Source organism: Osmia lignaria, chromosome 5 (assembly GCF_051020975.1).
Source record: "Osmia lignaria lignaria isolate PbOS001 chromosome 5, iyOsmLign1, whole genome shotgun sequence".
In the NCBI taxonomy this organism is placed as follows: Eukaryota; Metazoa; Arthropoda; class Insecta; order Hymenoptera; family Megachilidae; genus Osmia; species Osmia lignaria.
Window position 1 is genome coordinate 6636072 of NC_135036.1, and position 25535 is coordinate 6661606.

Sequence of the window (25535 nt, forward strand, 5' to 3'; positions counted from 1 at the left end):
AGAATGAGCACCCATTATTAAACTACGGACTGTGATTCAGGCCGGTCAAGGCACGTGCGTCGTGTGCGTGGATGGGGCAACGGAACGAGGCGCAGCCGCAGTCGTCGCTCGGATCTCGAGCGAGTTGGTTGCGTACCGCTTTTATAGATTCGCGAGCATCGGTTCTACCTCGTTCGATCTATTTCGAACTAGTGGTTAGGACAGCCTTTGTCCTGGTTATTCTACATGACAACGACGTTTACGCATCTTTACTGTGTACCTCCGTTCATGTGCTTTCGCGTATCGTCGATCGTTCCTCTGTTTAACGCAAGTTCGACGAAGGGGGAGAGATAGATAAATAGACAGATTGAGAAAAAGCAGTGTGATTCGAATCGCCATGGATCGGTCGACGAAAATAATTCTACGAAAGATCATCATAGATTTCACGTGTTTGTTTATCGGTAAGTGAACGATACTTGTATCACCAATAGTCCATGATTTACCCGTGATTTGCAGCAAGTGGTATATAGGAATGGCTCGAGATATTCCTTTGTATTCACGGTAGAAGGGTACGATGAACGATGATTATGTTATATCGAGCGGCTGTCAGATTGACAGTCGAGGCGCCGCACGCGGTACGTTTGATGTTTAAGCGAACTAACCTTTAAATTAGCAACCGCTTGGTTCGTACAGGATAACATAACGCCTTGGTGCTCTGTTATTGCGCATGTACACTTGTGTATTCCTGTAATTAATTCGGTTAAACAAATATTTCGTTTAACCGTAAAATAGATTCCCTGTCATCGATGCGTTACTCATACCTATGCATAGCTAGGTGAGTCTTTATCGATACCCATTCGAGAATCGAGATTATCGATCGAACCTTCGATTCAAACCTTGCGCTTGTAAAATCGATTCTTTTTATTTGAAATGACTAAAGATTCATTGAATTCATTGAATTAGCGTTCGGCTATCGCGATGTTTGATAATAAAACACCCTTTGGCTCGATCGATTAATTCGGACAATGAGCAGTGGTGACATAGTTTCGTTTAACGGGCCATCTGGTGCGTTGCAGTTATTCGATACTCTTCCTATTTCATGAATAAATGTTACTTAATGAAATTACGTATGACGAAATAATCAGATCGACATTAAAGGAAGCAGTAAAATCATTCTGGTGATAAATAAAGATTAGTTTTTATCAATTAACGTTAATTGATTGATAGGTCGTTTATGAGTTAATTTTTAATCACTTAATGAACTGTAAATTTGCTTTCATTGCAAATGAGCGACAACGCGCAATAAAATGTAAATTATGAAAATCAATTAGCATTAATTTATTCATAAAATTATATTTATCTTTTTATACATTTTTCATGGTAAGCTATTTTTATAATTAATTTAATATTTTTGTAATTAATTTAATAATTATTTTACACGTTATATTTATAATATTTGTTACACTTGAAAAGGACCAAAACAAATGATCAAAATATTTAGAAAAACAATTAATTAGAAAAAAATTAGTTATTGCATTTATTTTCATTATCAGGCCAATTCTCAATATAATTTCTGACGGTATAAATGCTAAAAGAGAAACGTTTCTAAAGAGAATGGTACACTGTAAACGTAGATGAGGAACAGATAACGCAAGAATCAGTGTTATTCGTACATACCGTAAAGTAGGTCGAGGACGTATGATTACGTCAAAAGTTGCTCGCAAATGTGTCTATTTATTCCTGGTCAATCTTTGTCACGTTTATTTTCAAGTTCAACGCACGAACTGGATTATCCATTTGTAGCTTTTCTTATATAGTACATATGTTTATCGCTGAAACGCGACAACATTTGCCTTTCAAGCATGAAGTTATTTAGATTATTTCATTTAATGGCTGATTTCGTTTATAATATTGTCAAGCCAGTTCTTTCAATTTTAAAATGTTATATTACTCATTAATTTGTTTATTAAATGAATAAAGGAGAATATCAAAAAAAAAAATCCAGTGAAAAATAATAGATAATATATTTTAATTAAGCAGAGTTGAATAGACAAATTAGTTAATAGAAAATAATTGATTCTATGCTTCACAGTTAATGAACCATGACTACTGTTTTAATTTAAATGATTATCATAGAAGGCGCGTCGATGTTTAATTATTACGTCAGAAATATTCCAAAAGGACACCTATACCTCTCGTTATCTTTCAGTATTTATTAAAGACTAGAATTCAATGTTCAAATGTGTGTAGTATTCATTAAAACAAAAAAAAGTTTCGATATTAACACTTTAATGACCACTGTCAAATATTTGTGATTTTAATATTCAACTTTTTACACTACTATTCTTCGTTTTATTTCTATCAACTCTGTTAAATGCAAATTGCAATTTGCATACTGAATGAAACCCTCAAAAATAATTTTCTGTTAATAATTCTTGTTAGATATAAAAAGTTTGAAATTGCAAAAATTTTAATATCGTAGTTTATTAATTATAGACCAGTTAATTGATTTATTATTAATATATTGATTATCTAATGTCTAATAATAATAATAAGTGTATAAGTTAGGAAAGATTATAAAAGTGTTAAAAATTTTAATATCGTAGTTTATTAATTATAGTTCATTCAATTGATTTATTATTAGCCTATCGACCAACTGACAGTATTAAGTGTATAAATAAGTATTTATACATTATATAACTACAACTTAAATGGGTTCAGAGTTAATAATTACTCGAATAAATAATCATAGAATGAAAATAATTCTTTTTCCCTTCTGGCATTCAATTACTTAGTCGGTGCCTTTCGACGGCTGGTTGTTCATTTAGCCTACTATTATTTGCTCTTTCAGTTAGTAAATGGTGTGAAACATGCCCTTCACCATTCTCCCTAATAACCGGACCCTTTCAAACTTCGTTACGCCACACAAATAGGTTCAATTCAGTGTATAGCATTGCGGCGAATTTCGTCGGAACCTGTTACACTAGACCTTACAATGGATAATTGTACCAATTGACGGGTCATTTCTATATATGGAAAGTTTTTCGAAATACCATCGTTAATGAATAAATGTTTTAACCCTTGAACAGAGGAGCCTGGATCAATCGTTAGCCGAATTTACAATACATATTGCAAGGATATTAAATTAAAATTGGGGCTCTCTCCATGGTCCGCCGTCCGAGGGTTAATACTTAAAAAACTTAAAATATCATTATTGATAAATGAAATATCATTGGGTCAATCGTGAGCTAAATTTATAATACTTATAGAAGGATATTAAATTAAAATTGGAGCTCTCTCCATGGTCCGTCATTCGAAGATGATATCTAAATACTTAAAAAATCATTATTTTGCATTATTTGCTATAAAATTTATTATAAAAATGAATAGCAGGCAATTAATATTTATATAAAATAAAAGAAAATTATTTGCCATTTGACTGGTTGAATAATAAATGTGGAATTTCATATGATTGATATTAATTTCTTGATACTACTCCAACCAGTTGGAAAAAATGTTTCCTGTTGCCTTCGAAACATTCAAAGGAATGGAGCTCTATTATAATTTAAAATCAGGTTCACATTTGAATAAGAGAAATGCGTGTACCGTTATTTGACAATACTCTTGTTGAAACAATAGTATCTATTACTCGCAGTTAAAAATGACAAGTGTATCATTAGAAAATCGTTTGATTTAATGAAAGATGTTTTAGAGAATAATTAGCAGAGAAAGTATTTACGATATTCTTCCATAATTTCATCGATTTTCCTCGAAAGGAATGCGTTGTTAAACGCGTGTTTGACAAATGATTTTACACTTTCTCAATCACATTATCCCTATTTTCGGCGATTCATTTAACTTTCACTTTAACTTTCAAATAGATACAGAATAAGCGTTATTTTACGATACTTTAACGTTTCGAAATTAATTAATTAATTATTTAATTCAATTAATTGAATTAAATTAAATTAAATTATTTATTCTGTTAACTTTTATTAATTTAATTCAATTAATTTAACGCTTAACCAATCAATAAGTCCTACTTTCTCATTAATTCGTATCGTACTTTATCGTTTTTGAAATTAATCGTTTCTATGACTGTCCAAAATATCTCGAAATCGTTTATTTTCACCGGAAGAAATGTAACATAGAGAAGGATTGATAAACATGGTCCGATCACTTTCGATCACGTATGCGCAGGTTATTTGCATGTGACACACCTTATTGGCAGTGATGCATGAACGCCAAGGCGGGACAAAAGGATGAGCGTTGAGTAATAAGAAGCGTTAGCGTGCAAATGGTGAAATGTTGAAGCGAAAGGGTTACGGTTCGCAGAATAATGCGATGCAATGTGAAGCTCGCTGCATCGAAACCCGTTAGGATGAATATGTGCAGTGGTTTGCCAGAAGTATTCGCCCACTTGCTCTTTCGACAGACGTTCGATTCTTTTCTTCCCTTTTCTATGATGTAACTGGACTAGGGATGTTTATGGAAAACATTGATGAAGCAATTTGGTTTTGTCAGTAATCTAATTCAATTGGAATAATTTGGAAGATAAAGGAAGAAAATGATAAAAAATCGCAAGATAAATGTTTTCTCTATATTTCATAGTTCTCCTATCGATTCTGTTAAAGTTATATTCTCAATTCTCCATCAGCGTTCGTGTTCAGTTTCAATGAACCGTGTTCTCGTAAACGCTGGCGAATAACCCAGATTTAACCCACACTATCTGGATTTCTTCTGGTTAGAAATCTTTCATCACGAAGTCTTGCATAAACTGCATATCTGTCAGTTGGTTGATTAGAATAAGCGTGAATAGGCATGTTAGCAGAGAAATATTATTATATAAATCAGTTGAGTTCCGTTGGATTAAAAACCTGACTCATTACCTGTTCGATATCTATCTCCTGTTATCGTGCTTTCAATAGATCGATATTTGATCGATGATAATATCTAGTGGCATGTTAGGGCGTTGGAAAAAACAAATAGGATCGAATGAGTAATATTCATTTGATATTAATTAAAATCTCATTTTAATCTATCTATGATATAATCTTCTGCAGCATTTATTTGTTGATGAATTAGCAAAAATCTAATTTATTTTGAATAGGATATCAGAACGCGATTTTAATAAAATTAAAAAAAAAAAAATAGAATTGTGTACTGTGTTATACATCAATCGAAGCGTATTTTTATTCTCTATAAAAGAGTATTAAGGTACTTGAGTCGAAAATTGATTAATTCAGAAGATATCTTAGGGAGAGACAGGCTTTTTTAATTTAAAAAATTTTTTTCGGAATTTTATACTTCTTCTAATGCTATTTGCTACGCCTTGTTATTCTCAATAAAAAGTATTAAGGTACTTAAGCCAGAAATTGATTAGTTTGAAAGATATCTCAGGGAGAGACCGAAAAAGATTAGTGGTCTCTCCCTGGGATATTTTTTGAACTAATCAATTTTCTTAGTAATTTTTTATATAGAATAACAATACGCAGAATTTGACGTCAGGGGAAGTACAAAATTCGGAAAAAAATTTTCCAAATTTGAAGAACCTGTCTCTCCCTGCGATAACTTTTGATCTAATCAATTTTTGACCCAGGTACCTTAGTAATATTTTGTAGAGAATATCAAGACGCAGAATTTGGCATTAAGCGAAGTCGAAAATTCCGAAAAAAATTTTCCAAATTTGAAGAGCTTAAGTCTCTCCCTAAGATAATTTTTGAGCTAATCAATTTTCGACCCAATACCTTAGTAATTTTAAGTACAGAATATCAAGACTTAGAATTTGACGTCAAGGGAAATAAAAAATTGCAAAAAAATTCTTCCAGATTGGAAAAACTAAAGTCTCTCCATAAGAAATCTATTGAACTAATCAATTTTCGACCCAAGAATCGCAGTAATTTTTTGTAGAATATAATAAAACGCAGTGATTGATATTGAGAGAAGTAGAAAATTCGATTAAAAACTTTGTTACATATTTCAATGCTGACTGGTCTATGCATAAGCTCGATTATACTTCTCCTGGTTAAACTGTACAAACCCGAGACTTTGCTCGTATTCACAAACAGTACACACATATTGTATTCGTTATCAGTCCTTGCATAACACGCGTTCGCTAAATGCATTCGAACGTAATGATTACCCCAAGTAGATTAGTAACACGGACACTGTTACAGTAAATTGTTTTCGCGTATGGATCGATTGCGTTTATTAGTTGGGAGATAGGAGAGAAACGTGTCGATACACGAGATGTATTATTGACTGAAATGGTAAAACTTGTATTTCAATTCTTAGCTCTTCAAACGTGCAATTAACAATAAACAATCGTGCGTTTAACATTGTTAGATTCATTTCTTAATTTTCTAATAAATTTTCTAATAAATCTATTTATAGATTTATAATTGTGGGACAACTTTATAATTATTCAATTTTTAGCTCTTCAAACGTGCAATTAACAATAAACAATCGTGCGTTTAACATTGTTAGATTCATTTCTTAATTTTCTAATAAATTTTCTAATAAATTTTCTAATAAAATTCTAATAAATCTAATAATTGTGGGACAACTCTATAATTATTATACACCTCCAGCAATTTTAATTATTAAAATAATCTATTGATTATCGATAGCTTTTCAAACACCTCCACTTGTGAAACAAACACATGGAACCATTCCACAATATTTAATATCATCTTATAAAGTTTCTGCCTATCTTTGATTACTTATGCTAATATATGTTTGCCCAAGAAATTTCGGTGCACTCTGTATGCAAGGTAGTAAAATCAACCGTGGTCAGCTACATAAATAATGCCTGGTATAATCATCTGTGATCTCACGAGTTGTTACCAACCTGTTCACCGTATTGGCTCGTTTCACTCAAAAGCAAAGTCACAATTATCTTAATAGCTGACTCGCTCGAACGATTTCTACGTAACCGAGGCAAGGGTTTTCATAGCAAACTCGAGGGATACGTATGCAACGCGTTCCACGGTACGGCCATAATTTTCCTCTGTTATTTGCTAACTTTTTCACCTCCGGCTATTCTCTGTTTTAGTTACTCTTGCCGGTAAACTCGTGAAACCTCGACGGTCGATGGTTAGGGAGTTACGGAAACTTGTTATGATAACGGTTCGCTCATGGCTGATAATAAAGTGGTATTCAATTTTCAAATTATCGCAGGTTTATGGCGAAACTGGCGGACGAAAAAAATAGTTGACACGCTGTAATCACGCTGAGAAATGATATAACGTAATGTACTAGCGTTTCTACAAGGTGGTACAGTTTAATTGGTTCGTCCAATTATCTTCCAATTTAGACTTATTTTTAATTAATTGTTAAATAAATCAAGCTTCGCCAGGTAAAATCGGGATATCTCGGGTTTTCATCTTTCTTTATAGATATCTGGGTAATGGCTAGAATTAGACCGATGATGTATATTCTATATGAGGTACCTGTTTATTTTATAGTTTGTCATGATGTTGCTATGCGAGGAACACCTATCCTTATAAATCATGCCACTGTTACGTGGATACAAGTGACAAGTTTGTTTACCATCGTACAGTTATCCCATTTGATATGTTACCTACCACGATATTCGTATCGTGTATCAACAATATATCACTTCTTACAACAAACATTGAACGTATAAATTTCAGCTATTATTGTATCAACGTCACTGGATTAATTCAATTACCACTTTCGTTGTCAGTAACTTTGTAATTCTGTAATTTATCACTTGTTATTGTTGTCTAAAAGATTAAAAACTTTCAAAGTTTCAAGGTTCTGAAATTTCCACACTCCAGAATTTTATAATTTCAAAATTTTAGAATTTGAAAGGGTTCTCAATTCTAAAATCCTAGAATTCGAAAGTGTTTTCTATTCTAAAATTCTATAATTTGAAGGTTTTTTAAATTTTTTAATTCTAGGATTTGAAGGTGTTTTCAATTTTTTAATTATTGAATTCGAAGGTTTATTTAATTCGAAAATTCTGGGGCTTGAAGGCGTTTTCAATTCTAGGATTAGAAGGTATTTTCAATTCTAAAATTCTAGGATTCGAAGGTCTTTTCAATTTTTAAATTCTAGGATTCGAAAGATTTTTAATTCTAAAATTCTAGGATTCGAAGAATTTTTCAATTCTAAATTTCTAGGATTAGAAGAATTTAAAACTTCGAGGATTCGAAAGTGTTTTCCTCCCTTTCTCCTTCCCCTTAATTAAGAGGCACCTACATTGGATCATTAACTAATAATTTCTGATATTTCTATTGTTTCAGTGAGCATCGCTGTGCTACTATTTTTCCTTTACGGGAAACCGTACAAACGTGGATTCTTTTGCAACGATGAATCGTTGACTCACCCATTTCTCCCATCTACGGTGACTAGTGCGATGCTTTACATAATTGGACTTTTCCTTCCTATATGTACGGTGAGTTATCTTTGCATGACGGAAAACATTTATCAGATTAAATTTGACTCGCAACGTATAAACAAATCTAACGTAATTAGTAATTAATCCAAATTTTGGACGGCGGACCATGGAGAGAGGCCCAATTTTAATTTAATTTTCTATTTCATATTATTTTAATTTTCTACGAAACTTTTTCGTTTAAAAATTATATATTTTACTTTAGATTATTATCTTTATATATGTCTTGTAAATTTGGGTCTTTATTGACCCAGATTCTACTGTTCAAGTGTTAGTACAACTTAGCTCACTGATGGAAGAAACTTCGATTTTTTGTTGAAAAAAATTTACAAAATTTACATTGTGATCTTCAAAAGTTTGCTTATACATAACGTAACAAGTTTAATTTAGTTAATATCCTTTTTTAGCGTGATTTGATCTAATAACTGTGTATGACTAAGCTTCGTTAAAAGCGTGGGTCGTATGATGTCACGTTCCACATTCTCGTAAGAAATATTCTGAGAATCACTTAATTTGTATTAAAAATATTCAATAGTCATTTTTATTAAAATTTAAGCTTTAAATCGATATGACATAAGCGCAATTTTGCAATACTTTCATACCATCTAATCATGATAGATTTTGTAATCGATCATCGATCACTCTAACTGACAACCAGTTATTTCCTCTTTAGAATACTAATGAATCATTTACGTAGTCATCATTATCAAATTTTATCATTCGTATTGATATGCCACAAGTGTGATTAAATTGTGTCAGACATATCGATATCCGACATTTGATATACAATGACCTGCGTTACACAACACGATTGCTTCATTTCCATATAAATGCAAATTATAACTGTTTAATTTGTAATGACTCATCGAACTTAGTACAGAGTCGACTGTTGTAACGTTGACAAGTGGCTGGGTGATAAAAAAAATACCTTTCATGTTTTATCTAATTTCTGACGACACGGTGCGCAGCTGTTCTTTATCTACTTTTTGCTTGCTCGAGTAGATAGAATCCTCGCAACCGATCCAACGTGTATAATGCTAGGTATTTTTAAGCCGGTCCCTTCGAAACGGGGCTCCCGTCCCGAATGAAGAATCCCCGTTTTCACGCTGTTGATATTAGCTGATGCCACGTGAAATATGACCTCGCGATGTTAACACATGCCATAGAAATGAAGCAGTACTCTTTTATTTCACGTAAAGCCCATTTAAATCACTCTTCTTTCTAAATTACACAGGGTAGTATACTATTTACCTAAGATTCAACACAACTGACTCATTCATGGGCTAAAGTGATTAAGTTGGCTTTTTTAATTTTTTCAAATTTTATCTAATTAATTTATGTACTTTTTATTTTTTGAGGGATTAATTCATTTTCATAAAATTTAAGGACTATTGTTTGGGACACCTAATACATACAGAGTAGTATCTTTTTTACTTAACATTCAATACAAGTGACTCATTCATGGGCTAAAGTGATTAAGTTGGCTTTTTTAATTTTTTCAAATTTTATCTAATTAATTTATGTACTTTTTATTTTTTGAGGGATTAATTCATTTTCATAAAATTTAAGGACTATTGTTTGGGACACCTAATACATACAGAGTAGTATTTTTTTTACTTAACATTCAATACAAGTGACTCATTCATGGGCTAAAGTGATTAAGTTGGCTTTTTTAATTTTTTCAAATTTTATCTAATTAATTTATGTACTTTTTATTTTTTGAGGGATTAATTCATTTTCATAAAATTTAAGGACTATTGTTTGGGACACCCAATACATACAGAGTAATAGTTTTTTTACTTAACATTCAATACAAGTGACTCATTCATGGGCTAAAGTGATTAAGTTGGCTTTTTTAATTTTTTCAAATTTTATCTAATTAATTTATGTACTTTTTATTTTTTGAGGGATTAATTCATTTTCATAAAATTTAAGGATTCTAATTTGGGACACCCTATATATACAGAATAGTTTTTTTTTTTATCTAAAATTCAACACTACTGACTTATTCATGGGCCAAAGTAATCAAGTCGATTTTTTTAATTTTCTTAAATTTTATCTAATTAGTTTCTTTACTATATTTTTTTGGAAGATTAATTAATATTTATATTATTTTGGGGCTATAGTTTGGGACACCCTGTATATGTACAGAATAGTATTTTTGTTACCTAAAATTCAACGCAACTGACCCATTCATGGCCCAAAGTGATTAGGTCTCCTTTTCGAATTTTTCAAATTTCAGCTAATTAATTTCTTTGCTATTTATTTTTTTGAGTATCATCAATTTTCATGTTGTCTTAGGGCTATAGCTCGGGGCACCCTGTACATGTACATGATCCCATAATTATGAAATATTGGACTGGTATCGTTTCTCGAAAAATTATTTTATGGAAGGTGGTTCGCATAAATCTTCATTAAGTGGAAATTTGGATTGATTTGGATCTGCTTGGCTTGGAAGGGCTGTATAGGTTATGGATGGATGTATGCACATATGGGATGCAAAGGGGAAAAAAGAGCATTCGTTAACTTTCGGTGGTCGTGGGAATCGATTTACAGTATCTGGAAGCGGTGCACGTGTACGCCAAAGTATTTTTGCCGAGCGTGAAGGCAGAAGAGACCACATCCTCTATTTGCATCCTTGGAAACTGCACGCAGCTCAGGCTCGGATCAAAGGGTTGTCAGCCGCTGAAGGAGAATTGTACTTCTATATAGGCTGTTTCAAATTAAATACACACGATTTTTTAATAATCTTTTGCAATTTACAAATAAATAGATAGGATAACGTGTCTATTTTTCTATTTTCTATAATTCAATTTGAAAGAAAATAAAGAATAATAAAAATTAGAAGAAGAATTCTTAAGGGGACAGTGTCAAATTTAGAAAATTAGAATTGTGGCTCTCTCCAAGGTCCGCCCTCTTGGGGCTTTCTCTATGATCCGCCCTCCATGTGTTAATAAATATATTATATTTCTTAATTTTATAAGGTTTAATCATGGCATAGGGGCCAATAATTGTATACGTTACCCTATAAATATAAAATTTGAAACATTTGAACCCTTTGGCCACTCTAATTTTCAAACAATAAGTATTAAAATTCTTTGACAAATTTCAAACTTCACATGTATCATAATTTATTTGAATTATTTATTTTTTTAAATTCATCTAATTGTAATAGATGGTTTGAAAAAGCAAACTTTTGAAATTCAAATCCTTTTCTGAATAATGTATGGAAACTGGAATGTATAAAACCAAATGAATTTCTGGTTTCAAATCAAGCCCTGCGAGCAGGCTCTTCAAACGTCACTTCCTATTCTGCTTTTCTTTTCTCTTATCCCTCAGCCACACGATGTTCGAATTAACTCTGTCATCGTAAGCAAGTGTGGAGATGTATTACACGATCTTCAAAGTCGTTTTCCTCGAAAAAGGAGCTACCTATAAAACAAAAACCATACCAGTTCACACTATAACTTATATTTCTTTTTCTACGTAGAATCAATCCTTTCACATCTGTGCCACCTGTTTTGAAACACTCTGTACATTATTAAAAATTATTTCAGAATTTGTTAAACATAAATTTTTCGATTTTAACTTCCTACTTTCTACCTTAAAAAATTTTCATTTAAATTAATCAGCCTGTATACCAATACTTTTTCTACCCACTATATATCAAGCTATCGTAATGGAACTAAGGGGATCGTAAATAAATGAATCGTTCAAAGATACAGGACTCGTCCCTTTCTCGTGGCCATGATATATTCTTCGTTTCCATCGGGGTAGAAGAAAAGAATGTCGAAGCAGGTAAAAACGTCTGAACCTGCTGTTGTATTTCATTCATTCGTACCACTCGCTTGTATCACCTGGCGACCTTTATCTGGAATCTGGCCGGTTAACCCACTTTTGTTGAAGCCGTGACAGATCGGTAAAACCTGAAGGAGAGATTACTGGCTTTGAGCCTCTTGAGAATTTTGGAGTCGTTGCCTTTCCTCTCGCTGGCCTTTGTCCACTAAACATTTATCTTTGATTAATCTCAAAGGAGACGGCGTTTCATTAAAACCCCGGCTATCAGGCTAATAACCTTCGCCAGATACTCCCTGGTCAGATTTAAGACCAGTAAAAAAGAATTTGATAAAATACAAAATAAAAAGAGTATTACCTTTGATAATAAAATTCGTTTGTTAAGAGTTTCATATTAGATTAGAAAAATAATTATTAGAGGAACAGTGTAAAATTAAAAGAATAAAATTGGGGCTCTCTCCATGGTCCGCCATTCGAGGGTTAAACTAACTAATATAAGGAACTTATAAAATTAATTTGATAAGAGTTTCATATTATATTAGAAAAATAATTACTAGAGGAACAGTGTAAAACTAAAAGAATAAAATTGGGGCTCTCTTCATGGTCCGCCATTCGAGAGTGAAACAGATATAAGAGACTTTAAACATATTTCTTTAAATATTAAAAAATTCTGTTACAGATGTTAATAAGTGAATATCTATACACAAGGAACTGCAAGATGGATTCTTCAAAGATATTTTTTGGCTACAATATACCTCCATGGGCCTGGAGTGCCTACGAAAAGGTAGGTGTTCAAGAATATTTCCATTCCTTTATGATTCGAATCATGGTCCTAAAAAAATATCGTGGAAGTAGAAAATCGTGTAAGCTTATAGACAGAATCTCTTCCCTTTATTTTATTGTCCTATACATGTATTAAGAATTGATTGTTAACAGTATACTTAAGATTTCTTACAATCTATAATCGGAATGTTTCAGATTGGGATTTTCGGTTTCGGTGCAGCCACAAACGTTTTAATCACCGACGTGGCCAAATATACAATAGGCCGATTGAGACCCCATTTTATTACTCTGTGCATGCCTAACGTGAATTGCAGCCTAATTGAAAATCAGCATAAATATATTGAGAATTTTACCTGTACCAACAACCTCACGAGGAGCCTATTGAAAGAAATCAGGTAAACATTTTTAAATATTCTTTTATTCAATGATTGAAAAGAGATATAATTTTGCGAACTTTTTTTATAAATAAAATTTCCAAGGCAGAGCCATTGAAATTTCCAGTTTCAAGGGTCTTGAAGGTTCAGAGCAATACCCTTTTGATATCTGGCAATGAGATCGCAAATCGTTGAATCGCGTGACGGTAACAATTGTGAGCATCGTTGTAGAACCATGAGAATGAACGGTAGAATTAAAGTTGATGAAGAGGAACGATCGCTTTCACAATTTTTTTCTTTTCGCGTCACTGATCCAAATAGCTGGAAAATAATAATAATAAATCCTTCAGAATCAATTCCATAAATTTCACAAGTGTTGCTTAAGGTGTAATTTTAATTTTGTAAAATTGAAAAATATGTAAATTACCATTCGAATCAAGAAAAATGACCTACAAATCGGTGAACAAGTTACAAGTTACCATTTTCCTATTCGTACAAAAATATTACGCTATTATTACCGCAGGGTATTTCGCTAAAGAACCCCTTTCGAAAAGTCGTTCCCTATTATTTGCTCGAGGTCCAGTGTGGCCTGAAATAATCACTTTGATCCACGGTCCAGTCGATCAGCAAGGCATTATTTACCATGCACCCGTGCCTTATTCGCAACGGAATTTCGTCGATTTTTTGCCGTGCCAGTACCCTGGGGCCGGTTCCAACGGATACGAGCAACAAAAAAAGAAGGGAACGCCGGTAGCAGCAAATGACAATGATGAGAGGCTTTGTGCAGCCCTGCTATTCGCATGAACTGGATTCGAATCCCAACTTGCTTGGTTCAATAACGGAAACGGTATCGCAGGGCTGGATTAAAATTGTGAATCTCTTCTTTAGAATTTTCTGATATTAACCCCCTTTAAATATTGGCGTGATTAGGATTTTTGGATAGGGGTGGATTAGCTCCCTTAGCTTCAGTAACGGTGTTAATTGTTTAAGAGAAATTTTGCTTAAGAGAAATCTTAGATTTTTGGAATTTTGGAATTTTAGAATCTTAAGAATTTTGGAATCTTAGAATTTTAAAATCTTAGAATCTTGGAATTTTGAAACCTTAGAATTTAGGAATCTTGGAATTTTAGAATTTTGGAATCTTGGAATTTTGGAATTTTGAAATCTTAGAATTTTTGAATCTAGGAATCTTAGAATCTTGGAATTTTATAACTCTAGAATTGAAAAAAATGGTAAAAGTCCACTCCACCCTTTGTTATGGGGGCAAAACCACCCTACCTATTTCTACTTACACCTCTGAAAAATTTCTAAAATTACAACTAATTTTTATAGATAAACGAACACTAAAAGTAGTACAGAATGAAACGTCTACGATAAGAATGAGGTTTCTTCCTGGCTAAGAAAGTGTCCTGATATTTATGAACCATAGTGTACACGCGCTCGGGCGTATCTCCACAGGTCGGCCGCCCTTCGTACGAGCAGGGACAGTTTTATGTATAGAAAGATTTGAAGAATTAGCGATAAAAGCTGACAGAGAATTCATTCATACGTTCTTCACCCTCTGATTTCTCTGGTTCGTTAAAAAGAAGCCTATAGAGCAGCGTTTCCCAATCTTCTGTATCTCATTCTTGCTAGCTGCTAATTGTCTGTTCCGTGAACCGGTTATTTCGAAATTAGTTCAGCCAGTGATTTTCGGTAATCGTGCTCTAAATACTGTCCAGTTATGTTTATCTACTGTTCATCCATCGGAGCTTCCAGAAATTCTCAATAAACTTTGTAACACGTTAATTACTGGGTAGTGATCGATCATCAGCACCGCAAATTACATATACTGGAATAATTAAAAGAAAATAATGATTTATTATTATTCTACTAAAAATGCAAGATAGCTGATAGAAAGTTTGAAATTAAAAATTTAATAATTATCAATCAACCTGGTAACTCTTGGATGGCGGACCATGGAGAGAGTCGCAATTTTAATTCAGTCTTCTAATTATTCCTCCAGTAGATATATGAAACTCTTGTTCAAGAATTATTCATCTAACTTTAAATTAATATTCTTTGGGTCACAATTGACCCAGGCACCCCTGTTCGATGATTAATCACAGCTTTACCAAATGCATCGAAACGAGAGAAAGAAAATGTTGAAACATTGTTCCGTGATTAAATAAAGGAAAGGGGGGGGAGGAGATAATGTTTGATCAAAGGTGTAGTCTTTTTCTTTCGATGGTCAATTACTCTCCGAGATGGAAGCTTAGCCCACTCGACCAGTCTTTTATTTTTTCCTTGTCGAAGAATCTTCCCGCCGAATCTTTACGATCCACGCTTCGGGGCATGCATCCGTCGATTGTAATCGGCAGGAACACGCCCCTGGAATTAATCGTGATAAAATTAATAGGGTCCCATTATGGGACATGTGTGCAAGAGATGAGGACGGTGCGAGCTTGGTACACGGTAGAAGAAAAGAATTTTTGTATGAACGGTCGTTGAACGAGATTTATTTGACACCGTACAATTTATAACGTTGATCATTTCAGATTATCCTTTCCCTCGGGACACTCGTCGTTCTCGGCCTACACCATGATCTATCTTGCGGTAAGTCCCCGTTTTTCTCCACGTCAATTTATGATTCTACGCTTACTTAACTTCAATTTTCTAATCACCTTCTCATCTCTTTTATTTTAACCCACCAAGAGTGCTTATCCAGAAAGTTAACACCATTTCGAGCTCCTGGATCTTTATGGGGGTTTCACCTCCCATTAAAAAGCACCAGTTTTAGACCAGTAAACAAGATACCCTGATAGGAACGCGTAATACAAGTGTCTTTTATAAACAGAGTGTACAAACAGGCAATTAAAACAGTAGCTGGTTCGTAGCTGATTAATTAAATCAAGTTGGAGTTGAAATTTCATTGAAATAAAAAGATTATTTTTTAAATGGTAATATTTACAGCTGAAGAATTCGATGGTAAGATGGGGTTGTTATTTTATTGCCTGGACCGATCGTTTGTTATGAACAGCTGATTTACATCTCTGGGATCGTTCCAATAAAAAAACATGGACCACGTGCTGCTTCTTACAGACAGCAAAATACGACGAACGTCATATGTCATGAAAGATATACCGCTCTGTATCAATATGTATCGCCTTCATTTGTTACGAAAATAATCCCGATGTTCAAATAGAGGAAACGAAAATTAATCAGGAAACTGTCATCTCTTCCTCATTATCACGTCATCAGTTAAAATTGGTTAATGCAATTTCGCGTAAACAAAATATTATTGGAATTGTGTACCATGTTATATATCAATCAAAGCGTGTTTTTATATTCTATAAAAAGCATCAAGGTACTTCGGTTGAAAATTGATTGGTTGAGAAGATATTTTAGGGAGAGACTTAAGCTCTTTCAATTTGAAACTTTTTTTTGGAATTTTGTACTTCTTCCAACGTTGTTTGCCGTGTCTTTTTATTCTCTATAAAAAAGTATTAAGGTACTTAGTTCGAAAATTGATTATTTCAAAAGATATCTTAGGGAGAGACCACTTGGCTCTTCCAGTCTCTCCCTAAGATATCTTCTGAAATAATCAATTTTCGAACCAAGTACCTTAGCAATTTTTTGTAAAGAATAACAAAACTCAGAATTTGACTCCAAGGAAAGTATAGAATTCCAAAAAAAAATTTCCAAATTCGAAAATCCTGTCTCTCCCTGCGATAACTTTTGAAATAATTAATTTTCGACCGAAGTACTTTAGTAATTTGTTATAAAGAATAACGAGACGCAGAATTTGGCATCAAGCAAAGTACAGAATTCCAAAAAAATTTCCAAATTCGAAAATCCTAAGTCTCTCCCTGCGATAACTTTTGAAATAATTAATTTTCGACCGAAGTACTTTAATAATTTGTTATAAAGAATAACGAGACGCAGAATTTGGCATTAAGCAAAGTACAGAATTCCAAAAAAATTTCCAAATTCGAAAAGTCTCCCTGATATCCATTTAGAAAAATAAGATTGACTTTGAAATCTTTGAAACGCCTCCACTTCCAAGGCAGATATATACATCATATAATATTCCATTCGACGTAATTTAATTTTTCCTAATGACATTCTTCTCTATCTTCTACCATTTTAGAATTATAACTTGGTCCATTTACACGAGGTCCCCCTAGTTGTACTACATATGAAGAACTGTCCTCCAATTGTATCGCTATAATATTTCTTTTGTAGTTGTACTTGCAATTAAGGATGACGTGGAAAGGTAGCAAATTATTAAAACATTTCTTTCAAATTGGGTGCCTGCTAATGGCCTGGTTCACTGCAATGTCACGAATTTCCGACTACAAACATCACTGGAGCGACGTTCTGGCCGGTTCGATCATTGGTACCATCGTGGCTCTAGTTGTGGTGAGCTTAATTAATCATTCTTAACTATTCCATTGTGCTATAATAAGGTGTATTAGATGCAAAGAGTAGGGTATGCTGAAGTTAATAATTGCCATTATATTTCAAATATTTACATTATAAATCGTAGCTTGAAAAATTGAATAATTTTGAACAGAACATAAATGACTCGTAATCGTTTCTTTCAGGCTAACTGTGTAGCGGATCTGTTCAAGGAACGAAGACGTTTTCTGACAGAAGAGAAGCACCGCGCGGCTGATTACGAAACAGAAGGCGGTACACAGGTGAATAATGGCACTAGTAATCACAACTGTTGATTTAACGAGCTAGCTCTTCGTTTGCTGACCACAACAAGGCCGTGACTGTCTTCTAGCTATCTCTGGGAAGCTAATCGGGTCTCAGGGAACAATACTATGGGTGCCTGGATATCGAACATCACGGCCTACCATCAACGCGCTCGCGTACCTTTTCAATCCAACAGCAACTGCCTTACGCTGGGACCGCTCATCACGTACCACCTTCTTCAACGAGCCTTCTATATACGTTGCTGATCCACCATCCTTAGCATCATCATCATCATCATCATCATCATCGAGTGGTTTCATTCATCAAAATTCTCCCACTCTTTTTGTAAAAAAGCTTTGCGAGAAAAAGGTCTTATCGTTAATCCTTTTCGTGATCGTTCAAAACGAGACTGTCATCGATTGTCCATGAATTTCGAGCCTTGAGTGGTCAGTTTTCAAGTTTGTCCAATATATTTTGTGGAAAGATACGTTACACGTTGAAGAGCGAAAATTGTGATGTCGTTGTCCTTAGCTTTTACGTTGCATCGATGGACAGTTTCTGTAAACAATATCTTGGTATTCTTTTATTTCGTCCAAATTATCATTTCGATAGATCCACGCCGGATCTACGCTTATTTTATTAATGTTTTTATGAAAACATATTTAGTTAATCGTACGATAGGTATCGTATAGAGATGAATTATTTTAAAGAAACGGATAGGTGAGAGATATGTTTGTAACATTAACGAAGATGTATTTATTTCTTGTTGAGCGTTATTTATTTATAGGTAGAAAGCAACGAGCAAGTATCTTTCGTTGCCCTTGCTAGAGAATATTGCTATTCAATTTTATTCTTAGTTTAGTTCTGCCAAGTGAGAGTGGAGGTTGGAAGCAGGGCAGGATTGATGGGGTAGATAGGGACAAAAGTCGTTAGCAGAAGTAAAAATATGATGATTAATCGAGGTTTTGACTCACGAGGTTCTAGTTAGGCTCTGCTTAGGCTTGGAGATCTCCATATCTTTAGAAACTAATATTATACTTAAAACGTTATGACCTTAGATCTATGAGAAGAGACATAGGTTTTGACAGCGTAGATCTTCGACCTTAAAGCCTCTGTCACCCATGGTATACTTTGAAAAATCCTCCCAAGCATAATGTGTCAAAGGGATAATTTAGAGCTTACAATTAGAAGTTCAGGGTTTAGAAGAAGAACTAAGATAAAATTTAAGAATAAGCATTTAGAACTTCATTCTTTCTTGGCACAGCTACACTATGTTTTTAGTAAATTACTTATTGTTATGATAAATTACCTTGCTCGTATTTGGTGCTTTGGAGAACGTTGTGCTAATGTTATTTAGAGTTATGAACTATTACATAAGAAATGAAACTCTTTTTGTTTTGTTGAATTTAAAAAGTACAATTGTTCTTTGGCAATTGTAGCAAAATTTTCAGTATTGATTGCTTCTTACATTATACGTACAGAACGAATATAATTCAAGTGTACGTATGTTTAGATCCACGATTTTGTTAGCACTTAAAAGAATGTTCGAAATTTCTAATTAATTCAATCTCATCTCATCGAGCAATGGAACGCAATTAATAACAAGCCTATATGCAATAATCACTTGATAGTCCGAAAGGACGTATAATTTAAAGTATTAATAATATCGACTTTTATTAAGGGATAAAAAGTAATTAGTGAACATTGCGAAACAATGTAATGCTATATTATAATACCATTTTGAAGTGTATACACTTTTAGATTACGGGGGTATAGATTCTAATATCTAGAACACAGGATTATTCTTCTGTAATTGATTCTTCTTTTTTTTTTTTCTTTTCTATTAAACTTTTTACATAATTCTGATAGCACATTCGATAGTACACATTGCCAGCTGAAATTTTGGAATCACTTGTCAATTTTTTTTTCAATAATCCATAAACAAATTTTAGTTCATTGTTTTTCTTCTTTTTTTTTGTACAGTAATTCCAAATTTTTGAGGCAGTGTGAATATACCTATATGATAGGATATTTAGTGCTTCAAAATTGTAAGACCTATGCAAGTTTATCGCAGCAGAAATTAAAGAATTTGTAAAGATTTTTTTTCTTTCATTTATGTGTCCCGATAGACTTGCATATTTCTATTGGTCCTACAATTTTGAGACGTTCTGTATACATACTTAAGTACGTATGTATGGTGCTCGTATGGTTTTACACGTAGAACAAAAATGTTCTGAAATACGGCAGTGCTGTATTATTAAGTGGAAGTATTGTGTACCTGTACACTGTTAATAGACGAAACTGTGTACGTTTATATATGTTAAGATAAAGATCCTTATTTATTTTTCAAAGATTCGACTCGTAGATGTTTGAAAACGACCAGTCAACGATTTTCTCGTTTCTTTCAATAATAATCATAAAAATCATGTTAATCTTTAATGCAATCTTCTACTTACTTTTGTTTAACAATAAGTAAATCTGCTTGATTTCATTGGCTACTAAATTTTGCAAATTTACTCTGCGAATAATATTAATTGCTATTTTTATATAATAGCTTTAACAAGGTGACAAGGTGCAAATTTTTTTGGAATTTTATACTTTTCTTGATGTCAAATTTTCCGTCTCGTTATTTTTTACAAAAAAGTACTAAAGTACTTGGGTCAAAAATTCATTAATTAAAAAGTTATCCCAGGGAGAGACCGCCAACCTCTCCCAGTCTCTCCCTAAGATATCTTTTTAACTATTCAATTTTCGACCCAAGTGCCATAATAATTTTTAACAGAGAATAAAAATACGCTTCGATTGACGTATGACAAAGTACACAATTCAATTAAAACAAATTAAGTTGGCCTTGAAATCTTTGCAGCGCTTCTACTTCAAAAGCTGATGCATCCCACTATGTTCCATTTAACACAATTCAGTTTTTCCTAATGACATTTTTTTTTAGCTTTGTTCAATTTAGAGCTTGGCCCAATTATATGGCATTTCCTGTTAGTATTCTTCATTGAAGCACTTCTTGAAGGCATTGGAAAACCTATGTACCTAGGTACTACTTTTCTTACAATTTATGAAAAAGTAACATAAATAAACGGCCAAGTATTACTTAGAAAAATGTCGACTGTACTATGGCAGTATTTTCTATACTTGTCATCTGAGGGATCACCCGTAACAGCTACTTTCTCGCAAGTCCTTGCTCAATTATCCATCATAATGTACAGAATGCCACAATGTAGGTCTGTCAGACCTACAGCTCAAACCATAGGCAAAGTTTGAACTGTTGAAACCACTATAACTTTATTAAATTTGATTTTTCAGTTTTGTAAGAATTTGAAATGGTGACTGGTACACCTTATGTTTAAATAATTATTATTGTGAATCAGTATTTTTCAAATTATTGCTGATAGCCTATAAAGGAATTAATTATTGTGATATAAAGGTACTGATAATTTTAAATTTCCTATATACCTTGTATTATTAAAATGTAATTTTTCAATAATAATAGTAATAAATGAGTATCTTAGAATTATATTTGGAATTGTTGAGTAAATTAAAATTGTTTCTATTTAGAGTAAAAGGTCATTGCAGAAGTTTGAAAAGTACTTGAATTGTTAATTAAATGAAAGTCGAATTAGGTGTAGGCTAGATTGATAAACTAGAAAAATGTCTTTTGACTATATTTTAAATTGAAAGTAGTAGTTAGCAATAAACTGTATACGTATATTTATAAAATTCTCGATAGATATTAATGTATACCTATGAGACGATTTAACAATAATAAAAAAACACTTTTCGAAACTTCTTCCTTTCGACAGTACAGGGTGTTTTAAAAATAAATATATGATCTACTTATGGGGGTATTATGGTTTGAGGTCCGGGAATGGTGTCTTCCGTGTTAAGGAAAAGAATATAATTAAGTTAACTTTGTATAATTTCTTTAATACTTCTAAACTTCCAGTTAATAAAATATTGTAGATAAAACTTATTCTTATAAATAACGAATTACCTATTATCTTATACAAATAAAAATACCATGAATTACATGGTGGTATTTAATTTATAATTATATAAAACTGAGAAGTTAATCTTATGTATATTTACTATAAAATTGTTTTCTGTATGAAATCTTGAAATAAAATTTCTGTACACGTACTGTAAATTCGGTAAGTGAATATTATACCGTATTCTAGTTTAATCAAACTCAATAGAATTCTGTACTCATTCTCAAGCTTATTTGTAAGCTTGATAGCTTTAATTTCTTGCTTAAATGTTGCTCGTATTTCCTTATCATTATTTTATCTAACCAAATTTTATCTAACCACTTACAATAATTATAAGCAAAAATTTATCTTAATGTAAAAAATCTTGTTTACGTTTCAGAACGAATTAACAGGACTTCGAAGTGCAGTAACATCTTACAATGGAATTGAAAGAAATGAAAACGTCATTTAAGAAAGACTGATAGTAGTTACAAAATATGTGAAATCATTCTTTTTTAATAAAAATGAATTCAATTTTGTGTAGTGGAAAATAAGGTTTCCTTTCGTAGAAAACTTATAAAGAAAAGAATTCCATCAGCCCCTTCGTCTGTTCATATTCTCTTTCTTTAAAAACAGCGGGTTCCCTAGCGAAGGGGCTTTTCTACAGTAGCGCCATCTGGTATTAAAAAATAGAACTATAGATAGGAATATTTTTTGCTCTCCTTATCGACAAAACTAAAAAGCTCATTTTTAACACCAAACCGTAGATGGCGATACTTGTTTCTAGAAGGTTTTTTGAAATAGAATAATTTCGATGAATATTCAACATTAATTTATTTAAAAATGAAGCCTCTTATGAGAAAATGTCACTCTACATTTTTTATGTAGATTTATCCTCTTTACCAGATCTGATGGTACCAGATCCAAAACACCCTGTAGAAATTGCTTAAAATGAAAGGAATGAAATGTTACTGCAACTGAACTAAGCTTTCTCAATAATTAACTTCATTTTTTACGAAATATTCCTTATGTATAGTATTTGCAATTCTATGGTGTATTTATTTCTATGATTTCATACAAAGTAATAATCCTTAACCCTTACGAACTTATATCTAACGTGGTGCAGAGTTGCTGGGTTATAGTACTAATTGCTGGTACAATAATTAACAGAACAAAAAAGAACGTTTGTAAAAATACGAAGAACAGAAGAATATACAGTGCGCATAAAAATATTTTATTTTGCAAAAACGAAAAAAAGAAATCTTTCGATAATACAGTAATAATATACGTATAATTTTGCACAATTATTAGATTAAACAATTCTCGTTTTTTTTTTCAATTTATTTATCATTACACAATTATCCTTATTCGCCATTACAATTAATCTTTTTTTACTTCATTTAGGAATTATAATTTCTGACCTTGGAACGATTAAAGACTATCGTACTGAAATGTTGAATGATCAAAGTATAAATATTTGCTGATGACAATTTAATAAGGCACTTTGTGTCATAGCTGAAATATAAATGGTACTCTTTACGAATTAATCGACTTGGCAAACATTAATTTTGTTAACTGTAAATATCTATTTAATCATTCAAAGGCACACTGTAAATTATTGTTTCACAAGTATCATAATTATATCTTATCGATTAGCAAATTTATTGCGAAATGAATCTAATTCGTTCAGTCGAATAATAAGCGAGAATCATGTCTTTATATTAACAAATACTATCAACAATACTGATTAAATAAACATAAATTAATTTCAAATTAACATCTTATGTACATACACGCTTCTTGATCAAACTTCAAATGGTTCTTTCATTTCTCAACTTTTAATATCAAATTAAGATTTGCTTCACTTTTCAAAAAACAATGAAAGCTTAAGGAAAATTAACACGTTGAGTGTCACGGTGAAAATAATTATTTAAAATTATTGAAAGTATTTAAAATTCAATATTCATTGGAACAATTTGAACCAACCTGAAGGCCTCAAAATGGTAAACAAATAAAATGAACAATTTTCTTCTAAACTAACAAGGATATTTTTTTATTTCAGGTATTCAAATGCAAAAGGACCACCAGTGCATTCAACGTGTTAAGAAGAAAGAAAAAACATTCATTTTAAAGAGTATCCAGAAGGGAATCTAAGAGATCTAATTGATTCTCGTCCCACCCCGCGGTGGCTATTAATAAACCAGTTAAATCATCTTCGCTCAAACTGACTTGGGTGGACTCCGGTATCTCCGAGAGACAGTCCGGAATCGGAGGGGACACGCTACTCGGAGGTGTCTCGTACAATGTTGACAAATTGTTGACCGAGGATGCACCATTGCTTTGCGTACTATTCGTTACCGTTGTTTTAGCTGGAGCGAAGTTCTTGGAGCCACGGATCCGCTGGGACATCGTTGCGCGACGTTTCGACTTCCTGCCCTCTTCCATCCTCTCCAGGTCCAGCTTCCAGAAGCCACCCTTGCCTGGCTCGTCCTTCGATCGTGGTAATTTCACGAAACATTTGTTCAATGACAAATTGTGCCGAATGGAATTCTGTAGAACATCAATGGTGATTTAATACCAGGTAGGAAGGGTAGATAAAAAGAAGGGCGAGGGTGGTTTAATACCTGCCAGGCTGGATCGGCGTACTTGTAAAATAAGAAATTCTCTCGGATCCACGCGTATATGTTCGAAAGGGACACTTTATTGTTATTTGCTCGCATTGCTAAACAGATAATCGTGGCGTAGGAGAAGGGTGGTTTTGCATCGGGGTCGGTTCGGTACTTTTCAGCATTCGCAGCGAGATCTGTTTAAAGTAGAATATAGAGAACGTTTTAATTTAGTAAGATTAGTATTATAATTAGGGGAGTTTGGGGAATAGGGTGCCCTTTTCAGGCACTGCTCCCTTAGTTTACGATAATTCGAAAATAATTCTTACGCTAATTTCTTTTACCTAATTCAGCTTTGATTAACGGTGAAAGCTTCTTTTTCGGTTGTCGCGTAACTGGCGGAGGAGATGGAGAACAGGGTGGCGTTGGCAAACTAGAGGCACTTGTAATGTCGAGCGATTGTAACCACGTAAGGCTCGTTAATTCCGCTTCGACACCGTAATCCTCACTATGCATATTCTCTTTGCTATCACAATCAATTTGTGTATCACTGTCGATCGTTTCCGCTTTCATTTTGACCATGTTTCATCGCATAAATATCGACCGCGTGCCAAGAACCTGCATAGAAATATGAAAAACGCAAATTCATATATTCTCCTATTATATCATTTCATATTTATATTTTTCAATCGAGGAGATCGTCTCCCAGGTAAATTCCAAAACTTAATAATATAAATTAATTTAATTATTTAAAACAAAGGAGTGTATTTCAATTCTTTGCTTAGTTCTGCTGATATTGATATTATCTAATAACTATAACTCAAATTTTGACTATTTTTGCAAAAATTAATTACAAAGTCACTTTAATTCACAGTGATGCTCGGTAGAAATAGAAATAAGGAGGAAATTTGAATTG

General features: G+C 32.9%; 2 protein-coding genes across 6 annotated transcripts; one reads left to right on the top strand and one right to left on the bottom strand.

Moving 5' to 3' along the window:
• The first annotated feature begins 85 nt into the window (after positions 1-85).
• On the top strand, positions 86-24208 carry wun (wunen). 5 transcript variants are annotated; one of them, XM_034331994.2, is made up of 8 exons: positions 86-440; positions 8250-8401; positions 12876-12980; positions 13175-13374; positions 15891-15948; positions 17578-17754; positions 17940-18035; positions 24076-24208. In XM_034331994.2, the coding sequence occupies exons 1-8, from the start codon at positions 377-379 to the stop codon at positions 24142-24144; spliced, it is 921 nt and encodes a 306-aa protein (XP_034187885.2). In that variant the 5' UTR covers positions 86-376; the 3' UTR covers positions 24145-24208. The 5 variants fall into 5 exon arrangements, with proteins under 5 accessions (XP_034187885.2, XP_034187884.1, XP_034187888.1 ...); XM_034331993.2 differs by lacking the exon at positions 24076-24208 and adding an exon at positions 22414-22570; XM_034331997.2 differs by lacking the exon at positions 24076-24208 and adding an exon at positions 20984-22069.
• LOC117607835 (forkhead box protein J1-B) lies at positions 24141-25201 on the bottom strand. Its single transcript, XM_034331998.2, has 3 exons — positions 24964-25201; positions 24638-24816; positions 24141-24563 (listed from the first exon to the last, which is right to left on the bottom strand). Exons 1-3 carry the CDS (start codon positions 25199-25201, stop codon positions 24141-24143), a joined length of 840 nt encoding a protein of 279 aa, XP_034187889.1.
• Positions 25202-25535: the final 334 nt, after the last annotated feature.

Bases quoted from the DNA above. Each gene is read 5' to 3' on its own strand.
- wun (XM_034331993.2), top strand. From the start codon at position 377: ATGGATCGGTCGACGAAAATAATTCTACGAAAGATCATCATAGATTTC. The intron at 8,402-12,875 runs GTGAGTTATCTT...ATTCTGTTACAG, and splicing joins TTTTCCTTCCTATATGTACG to ATGTTAATAAGTGAATATCT. The intron at 15,949-17,577 runs GTAAGTCCCCGT...TTTCTTTTGTAG, and splicing joins ACACCATGATCTATCTTGCG to TTGTACTTGCAATTAAGGAT.
- LOC117607835 (XM_034331998.2), bottom strand. From the start codon at position 25,201: ATGGTCAAAATGAAAGCGGAAACGATCGACAGTGATACACAAATTGAT. The intron at 24,817-24,963 runs GTAAAAGAAATT...TACTTTAAACAG, and splicing joins GTTAATCAAAGCTGAATTAG to ATCTCGCTGCGAATGCTGAA. The intron at 24,564-24,637 runs GTATTAAACCAC...GATGTTCTACAG, and splicing joins ACGCCGATCCAGCCTGGCAG to AATTCCATTCGGCACAATTT.